The following is a 10,049-nucleotide window of genomic DNA, read 5'->3' on the forward strand; positions in this document are numbered from 1 at the left end:
TTCTACTTCAATTTATTGGTGAAATATAAACAATCAAATAACAATTAGTTTTCATGATAGATTTATTAAAACATTAAATAATAAAAACAGGTTTAGTGAAAAATAATAAATAGGTGATGAATATAGTGCATATTTTAGCTAAATGTATATATAATTACATTAATATATAAAAATAATTATACATTTAAAAGAAATTATGGTAACACTTTATAGTGTGCTTGTTACATGTACTTACTATAGTAATAACAGTAAATTTTATGCATTATTACATGCAACTAACTTAAACCACACCTTAACCCTATAGTAAGTACATGCTGTTAATTAATATTACTCAGTACTTAATTGTATAATTACAATGTAACAAGGAAACTTTAAAATGTAACCAAAATGATTACTTTTATTCAGCTTGGATTCATCATATTGATCAAAAGTGAGAAATGACTGATTAAATGACTTATATTGTTACAAAATAGATAGATAAATAAATGCTGTTCTTTTAGAAGAATTCTGAAAAAAAAAATCTTTATATATAAAAATATTAAGCAGCGCAACAAAATTCTTGATTTCTGAAGATGTCACAAATACATAAAAACAGAAAGCAGTTATTAAAAATTATAATAATATTTCACAATATTACCATTTATACTCAATCAAATGCAGGTTTGATACTCTGACCCCATATATTCGAATATTACTTTTTACATTACATATTGTTTGACGATTCTAGAAAAATAAAGAATATCCTAATCAAACTAATGATACCATGATGCAACATCCAGAGGTGTAGAGTAGTACAAAACTGTAAAGTTCTTCAGTAAACATTCATACGTGTGAAAAGCATGTTATTGTTTCTGCCCAACCATTTTACATGCCACCTACCACACATTAGGCAAAATTACCTGCTTTAAAAACAAAGAATGCAAAAGATTGTAATGAGGTGGTCCAACTTGCGTCCTCCATGTTCATTCAGCACTGCAGTGGCATCACTGCTCCCCTCTTATTCAGAAACTGGAGCAGCAGTGAGATCAGGCGGTGCCCTCCTCCCTCTGCCCACTAATCCCTGAAAGATGATCTATCTGTGTCCCGCTCTAACACTCGCTCGCTCGCTCGGGACGGGTACGGAAGAGGAGGCGGCCCTGTCCTTATCAGCCAGACAGACACCCATCCTGCTCAGGGGGTCCAATCCTCCCTTTTCTGCCCGTTCCGTAATTAGATGATGTGTCTAGGTCTGGCCAGGGATTTGGCCAGGGCCTGAACTAGGTCGGTGGGTGATAGTGTTGTTGTCTTTTTTCTTTTAACACCCCCCTCCCCCCATCGCTCTCTAGTGTCGGGCTAATATCAGTTTTATTTGTCAAACGAATATGTCTGACACATAGTGACGTGGCCCAGATCATTACGTAAAGTGCTGGAGGACATATTGACACTGTTAAGAGGTCTCAATGGACTGATGTTCACTATGAACTTGACACAATAGACCGTGCAAACATATCTGTGATTGCATTTTTATTTTATTTTTTTTGCTGATTCAGAGAATAGGATGAGAACAAAAAAAAAACCTGGCCTGCACACCTATATCAGAATTACATGAGTCGACTGATGCATGACTATATGGGAATATATAATTTGGCAGACAAGATTTTGGACAGTTGCCCATTATATGGAAATACCCAGAGAAATGCAAGCTTGCACTTCAGCCCTCGGGTTCTGACGACCGCCCTTCATTGATTACTAAATGTATATTACCATTATTGGCACTTTAGTGACAGTCTGCTTTAATTAACTGTTTTGGGCCATTTCAGCGTGTATCGATGCAACAGCTTATTGATGCAGTGACGCTGACCATATGGATCGGCTGACATATTTCACTGAAGCATTAGTGGCTCTATCTATTCAGATGATGATAGCTCATTCTAATCGTCAATTTTGTGGAAAGATGTAATGATGTCATACCAGGACAGTCACATATGCTTTCAGATCTTCTCATTTAATGTTCAGATTCTCAAGGCAGGCTTATTAGTTGTTCTGTATTCCCCACACTCCTTCATTAACATATTACTTTACAGAAGAAATTGATGTGTGAAGCCACTAGAAAGACAGTGCCCACTGCGTCAGTGTTCAAGATTAAGAAAAATATAGATTGCAGCTAATTTATCTCTTTGTCCATATCCATTCAGCCATCAATCCATCACGAGCATCTAATCCATGACATTTTAGGAATGATACATGTTTATCTTCATATAATATACAATACTTTATTAGTTGTATAAGTTGACGTTCTGCGGTGTGGCATGCTATATTCTATTGTAAAATGAATAGTTTCGACTAGATATGCGCAAACATTACAATTCTGGGTGATATTGTTCAGCTGATAATCATTTTTTATGTTATGGTCGATAACTAATAAATAGTTAAAGGTGCCCTAGAATCAAAAATTTAATTTACCTTGGCATAGTTGAATAATAAGCATTCAGTACATGGAAATGACATACAGTGAGTCTCAAACTCCATTGTTTCCTCCTTCTTATATAAATCTCATTTTTTTAAAAGACCTCTGAAGAACAGGCGATTCTCAACAGTCGGGGTGTACGCCCCCAATATTTGCATATGCCAGCCCATGTTCAAGCATTAGACAAGGGCAGAACGTCTGGATGTGCACAGCTGAATCATCAGACTAGGTAAGCAAGCAAGAACAACAGCGAAAAATGGCAGATGGAGCAATAATAACTGACATGATCCATGATTACATGATATTTTTAGTGATATTTGTAAATTGTCTTTCTAAATGTTTCGTTAGCATGTTGCTAATGTACTGTTAAATGTGGTTAAAGTTACCATCATTTCTTACTGTATTCACGGAGACAAGAGAGCTGTTGCTATTTTCATTTTTAAACACTTGCAGTCTGTATAATTCATAAACACAACTTCATTCTTTATAAATCTCTCCAACAGTGTAGCATTAGCCGTTAGCTATGGAGCACAGCCTTAAACTCATTCAGAATCAAATGTAAATATCCAAATAAATACAATACTCAAATAATCCGACGCATGTATGCAGTATGACGAACACTTTGTAAAGATCCATTTTGAGGGTTATATTAGCTGTGTAAACTTTGTTTATGAAGTGATAAGAGTCGAGAGCTCGGGAAGGGGTGGGTAGCGCGCGGTTTAAAGGGGCAGCAGCCCTGAAATTGGCGCATTTCTAATTATGCCCCAAAATAGGCAGTTAAAAAAATTTATTTAAAAAAATCTATGGGGTATTTTGAGCTGAAACTTCACAGACACATTCAGGGGACACCTTAGACTTATATTACATCTTGTAAAAAAACGTTCGATGGCACCTTTAATATTAAAATTTGGTACTACTTAATTTTAAAAAATTAAAATTAAAACATTAAAAAAATACAAATTTATTGTTTTCAATGCTACAAGTGAATTAAGCCAGTACTAAAGTATAATGTACACTATGAAAAATTGACATTTATTTTTCTAAAGACTATATTTAACGATAAGCATAACACTAAATATAAAATATCGGCTGCTAGAGTATATCAAATAAATCTTATTCAGAGCCGCGCATGATGGGTATGAAGGTGAAGATGTGAGGTACAGGTCTAAAAAATATTTGTTACCTTCTCCCGTGTTTTGTCACATTCCCATCCGTATGTAAATGTATAATTTTTTTCATGTCCATGAAATTTCCACAAAATAGTTTCAAGTTAGGCCGCTTAGAACACATACACCTACATATCCCAGCATAAATGCTCCTGATAATCACAAACCACTGTTAAAATTAACAGAAAAGCAAGAACAGGCTACTACATGCCTGATTTGGCATGGCACAAACCGTGCAAAGAGCGCTCCCTTTATAATCACAAAAAAACTGTCACTCATTTCAGTTAACTGCTATCTCACAAAGTTCCGTTATAATCAATGAAGCTGACTGCACAATGAATCTTTCATTATGCCTACACTTTGTTATAATCAGAGGATTTGTGAGGGGGCACTGAAAGGCGTTTTGAGAGGTGAGCGGATTCTAACTTAAACACCTCTGATTAGCCAAGAAATCAACAGTTATGTTTGGGATTGGTTACACTGCTCAACGCTGCAAAAATGTGTTGTAAATAGAAACCTTTCCAGAGTGCAAACACAGATACACACTTGATCGTTTGCCTAATGCTATAATTATGGAGAAAACTGATCCTAGACCATCAATTATGGGCAGATTTTCCTTCTAAAAGCAAACAGAAGCAGTAGCAGGCAGGGGAAGGCTAAGCCGATGCTAAAATAGTTTTTATTTTTATATTTTTGTTGTACTTGTTGCTTTTGTGTAATAGAAGAATAACAATTTTATTTGTTTTTACATATTTTATTTTTAGATATATTTCTATTTTGCGTACAGAATTTAAAATACACACTTTCACTTACATATTCACATACATTTTTACCTAAAATCTTGGTGTTGATTTTTTCAAAAGTGCATGGATTGTGTCAGCTACCTAAAATTACACACAAAAATGCAAACACTGAAGGCATGCCTGCAAGTGTGCTACTTCCATTTATGAAAATCGAGAAATACATCATGAATACATGACTCTACATGTGCCAGACTGCCTTGAAGGTCTTGTCCTAATTTAAGTTTTTGCTTGTAGCATGTAACACCTCTTCAGTTAGCATCTCTCTCTTTCCATCCGCTGCACTGTAGCTGTGCCTCACTGCATGGAAACTTTCACCCCCCCATCCTTGACACTCACACACCCACATGCACACAAACACACACACCACGACAGAGAGCGGTGGGTGGAAGGGGAGGAGACTGTGTCTGGTAAGGTTGAGCTGTTTACAGTGTGGGTTTATAAAACAGCAGACGAGGGGGGGCGTTCCTACAAAGAGGGAGCAAGGAGGAGAAACGGCAGACGAGGGTAGGGAGAGTGACTGAGAGGATAGAGAGCGTCTGAGAGAGAGGGTCCGCATGCAGGACAGAGTGATAAAACAGCAGGCAGACGCTGGAGAGCTTTTTTTTTTTTACTTCCACCACAACTGCTACAGCAGAGGAGATGCTTATGTGAGGAGAGCAAGTGATTGTGCATAGTAAGCAGAAGCTGTCTTCATTTTTTATAGTAAGTACTACATTTCATAACATACTTAATCATATTTTTAAAATTATTGTTTGTTTGTTTGTTTATATATAAAAATTTCATATTTCATATTAAAATATATAACAAATTAAAGTAAATGAAATATGTATGTGTGTGTGTATATATATATATAAATAAATACACATTTGCTATATATAGAGTCTCATATCTAACTGATTCAAATGACATTTAAAGATTTATGTCATTATCAACACATACTATAAAAACATTACATTTTTAAAACAGTTGTCTTGGAAAAATGAAAAATGAAAGTTTGTGTTTAAGAAATGAAGTTTATAAGAGGTCACTGAAGACATGTCTGTATTCATTTCAGGATAAGAGCAGGATTTGATAAGTTGCTGCATCTTAGAGTGTCTTGTCATGGATGACTCTAGGGAACCTACTGAATAGATCTCAGCGCTGCATCATGGTTCAGCAAAGAACCCACAAATACTTGTCAGTCATGGACAGCAATTCTACCAGAGAGGTGTTTGTGGGACTGGCGGCGGAAGACGATGTTGAGGTGTTTGGACATGGACCTCCAAACAAAGATCCCAACTGGTGTAAAACTCCAACTGGGCACATCAAAAGACCAATGAACGCTTTTATGGTCTGGTCCCAGATTGAGAGACGGAAGATTATGGAGCAGTGGCCTGACATGCACAATGCAGAGATTTCAAAGCGCCTCGGAAAACGATGGAAACTACTGCCCGATTATGAGAAGATACCCTTCATCAAAGAGGCTGAAAGATTGCGTCTAAAGCACATGGCTGACTATCCTGACTACAAGTACCGGCCCAGGAAGAAGAGCAAGTGTTCTACCCCTGTGAAACTTGGCGAGAAGTTGCCAATGAAATCCAGCAAGCCCCATTCAGGAAGATCTAGTGGGCTCTCCTGCAAAGGGCTAAAGATCAAACCTGCTTCTACCAAGCATAAAATGAACTTCAGTGGCAATAAATACAAGAGCTACAGCGAGAGCATGAGCGATGACGACACAATGGATGTAAACTTAGAAAGTCCAGTGACTCTGCAAGACGATCACAACCCGTCAAGTCACTTTGTCCTACACCAGCAGGCCACCATTCAATCTGAGGACCAGCAACCAGTTCCTGAGCTCAGAGTGAAAGTGCCCATCTCTCAAACCAGCAGCATCCAGAGTCTCTCCTCGGACAGCGAATGCCAGGCTCCCCCAGAGTCCACGATGAGCGAGCCACAAGGGTCGACGTCTGGAAGATCGTCCACGCCGACCTCTACCAGCTCCTCCTCTTTGGTGTCGTCGGTGTGTTCAGATGAGGAACTGGACGAGGAACTCTTGCATATCATTTCCAACAGTATGCCTATGGACTGCTCTGCTCTGGACAAGGACTTTGAAGCATTTCATGCTAACTCAGGATCCCATTTTGACTTCCCAGATTACTGCACTCCAGAGGTGAACGAAATGATTTCTGGGGACTTGCTCGTGCCCAGTATCTCAGACCTAGTGTTCACCTACTGAAGTTGAGTCCTTTGTAATGTGGACCGGCCTGCATAGCTGCCAATTTAAAAATATTTTGTCCATGTTGTACTTGGACAATTCCTTTTTCCATGTGTTTATTTTTCTCAATGAATCCCGTAAGTGCTATTGCTTTACTTTCCAAGCATGTCACATCTTGTTGGTTTAGCTAACAGACACACGGGGCTTTGCAGAGCTGTTAGACATTCAGATCTTTTTTCAACACTTCAGAGGAAGCTGGGTGTAATTCTTAGAGATAGAGGACTAAGTTTTACCAGCTGTTTCAATAAATGTTTTAAACTGAAAGCTACTCTCTCTAAGTACATGATGAGCAGCAGTCAATACAAAAACTTGTATTGATTTAAAGTGACATTTTGTCATCATTTACTCACCTATACGACTTCCTTTGTTCATGAAACACAAAAGAAGATATTTTGAACAATGTGTCAGTTGTTTTTGTCCATACATCCATAGTCAATGGGGACCAAAACAACATTGGACACCATTGGATTTCACTGTGTGAAGAAAAAACACTGTGACATTCTTCAAGATATCTTCTATTGTGGTCCACAGAAGACAAAATGGTAAATAAATGGTGACAAATTTCATTTTTGACTGAACAAGCCCTTTTATATCCAGCACTGTCATTATAATGTAAACTCTTACACATTATTCATCCAAATCCGATTTTCACCAGAAGTTTCATTATGTACAAATATAGAGGTCCGCTGATAGTATTGGTACATTAATATTCTGAAAGACTGGGGAAGAAATGATGAAAAGGAAAATATGACTGAAACCATTTATTAAAACCTTCAGCACTTACAGTAAAGCATCAGTAACCTTGCGGAGGAAATCACTGCAGACACATAATTCATATCCTATTCGTTAATTAGGTAATAGCACTTTCATCACCTTGCCATTGCCGCAGACGTTAAGACACACATGTGATTTAAAGGCAGCTCTGCATCGGCCCTGCGTGCAGGTGTGTGTGTGTGTGTCAATGTGTGCCTGAACTGTTTGGACTGTGGACAAAAGGGGGTTAAGGTTAGGGTTTGGGGGTTGGGACTGATTCTTTCAGGGAACTGTGCATCTGTCCATGCAGGCAGCAGCTTTTATGCAGGGGTCGGACTCTGTGCTTACCGAGCGTCTGCCGGAGTGGGGAGGCGTACGAGGGGGGGCTCTTGCACCGGTTCACTGAAATGCATGTCATGTCTGCAGTCTGGCTGCAGCTGCCCCGATCAGGGCTAGAAATCTGTGTCTGCCAGCTGGCCCCCATTGACTCTCTCAGGGATCGTTTGTCTAGGTCCTAGTGCCTCCCGTAGGTAATTCATCTGTGATGATCTGTGTGTGCGTGTGAGCGTCTCTTTCTCTCCCGGAGAAACCATCTGAAGCCAACCGAAGTGACAGAATGCCCCGATTTCTCAAAACAGGATCCGTCCTCTTTTTGTTTTTTCCACCCACATGCTCTTATTAATTTCAGCTCAGTTGGTGCCCGGGAGACCAGCATTATTTACCTCCCACCAACAGTTGTCAGAGAAGGGACAACAAACCCTGCAGTTTGTATCTTACATAAACTGTTAATCCTCGTCGATTCCCGACGTCCTGTGAAGATGCAGCAGCATGCTGTGCAAAGCGAAGGAACACAAAAGGAAAAGGACCTGATGTCTGTTTGCTCTTGGTTTAACCTCACTGTTTGGACTGCATAATGACTACTTTTGTGACCACAGAGGCATAAACGGTCTCCATCTTGCTGTGTTTCCTTATTGTAGGAAAGAGTTGACTGAACTAGTTCGGTACAACCAGTATTTTTTCTAGACCATGATAGTTTGCAAAAATCTTAGTTTTATCAAGTGGTTTTTAGAATGATGCCACATTCGGTGGTCAAACATGTAATTCAGGTGTATGTATTTCAACTGAAAAGGGAAATGGCGTTAAACACAAGAGGACCGATAGGAAGGATGGACATGGTTTGTGATACGAGGCCTTCATTCATAAAACACAAACATATGAGGATTTTCAATGTATAAAATCATTGCGTCAACATATATGTATAGCGCAGAAAGACTTAGTGCTTTAAAACTGAAGCGTTGGCATTTTAAATGCTCAAAATTGTAGAAACTGTAGAAATAACGCAAGCTACTGGAAACTTCCGTTTCTTTATAAGTGAAGCAATGGATGGCATTACTTTTGTAATACAAAAAGGTCATTTGTATTACGAAAAACCAAAATCAAGTTTGCATGCGTCATAAATAAGGATTTGTGAATAGGTAAAAAAACAAAAACAAGGCTTAGGCCTTCAACAATCATCAGGGAAATGATTTCAGGAAAGTGATATGTTCACTATTTTAGCAGATTCTGCACTACTGAAATTGTGAAATTACTTGCCACACCAGAAGTTAACACACAGGAACGAGTCTTTGCATTAAGACGTATGTAAATCAAATCTGTCTCCATACATTTTTGAATAATATCAGGTGACACACTGAACCAATACCGTACCAAACACCAGCAGTCAATTAAACGGACTCAGGACTAAAAAAAACATCAACCCACTGTGGATCTGCTTTGATTCAGCCATTACTAAGATGCACTCCGTCTGGCCATTGTATGTCATTTTTGATGATTTGCAAAAGAACTGTATGTAGCATCAAAGGTCAATCTGCAAAGTTGTACCTTTTTAAATATTAAATATTTTAAAATGTCACAATCCTTCTGGGTGCATTTTTCAGCTGTAAATAAAACATTATTTAAATGTGTCTTAAAAATGGGCGCTTTACGTTTATATTTGCCAGTATATTTTATCATTTTGTAATTGTTTTATTTTTATTTTATAGACAGTGTCATTTATTTATTTGATATTTTACTACGAGCACCAGAAAATGGGAACGACACATCACAGATGGGCTCAGGCAAATTAGTGTCAAAGTGATAAATGCAGAAAGCTGTATATAACTGAAGCAGTGTAAAAATACCCATCTGGTCGGCACCTCCTACTTCTGGGCTGGGGATTAATGAACAGCATTCTGTGCGATAGAAAACCAAGGGCAATGCTAATTTCACACAGGCCAGACTCAGCTTTGCTAAACCTGTCATATGCGGAGCATGCGCTTCCTCATTTCCATGTTTGGCGGAAACTTGCTGCCAAAATCAGTGATTGCCACCAATGGAGTCTTATTACAAAACATGAGCCAGTCTTCCCTTTCAGGACTGAAGAATTTTCATGGCACTAAGCTGATCTATCACAGAAGACTCCACAGACCTGCAGAGTGGTTTGTACTGCAACAAACGCAACAAAACCAGATAATTCCCAATGCAACACTGTTTTTAGGCACAGAGCTAATTTATAATCTCAGCATGGTGCCGTTTCAGCTATTACAGACTGTAGGTGAGAAATCTTATGTCGGATCCCCTATGATCAT

At 38.5% G+C, this 10,049-nt stretch overlaps 1 protein-coding gene across 1 annotated transcript; it reads left to right on the forward strand.

The window, feature by feature from the left end:
• The first annotated feature begins 4,909 nt into the window (after positions 1–4,909).
• sox12 (SRY-box transcription factor 12) lies at positions 4,910–9,816 on the forward strand. The gene is made up of 2 exons (XM_067387305.1): positions 4,910–5,117; positions 5,470–9,816. Exon 2 carries the CDS (start codon positions 5,521–5,523, stop codon positions 6,628–6,630), a length of 1,110 nt encoding a protein of 369 aa, XP_067243406.1. The 5' UTR covers positions 4,910–5,117; positions 5,470–5,520; the 3' UTR covers positions 6,631–9,816.
• Positions 9,817–10,049: the final 233 nt, after the last annotated feature.

This window comes from Chanodichthys erythropterus, chromosome 6 (assembly GCF_024489055.1).
Source record: "Chanodichthys erythropterus isolate Z2021 chromosome 6, ASM2448905v1, whole genome shotgun sequence".
NCBI lineage: Eukaryota > Metazoa > Chordata > Actinopteri > Cypriniformes > Xenocyprididae > Chanodichthys > Chanodichthys erythropterus.

What these genes read in the sequence shown, in the direction of transcription:
- sox12 (XM_067387305.1), top strand. Translation starts at nt 5,521, where the DNA reads ATGACTCTAGGGAACCTACTGAATAGATCTCAGCGCTGCATCATGGTT.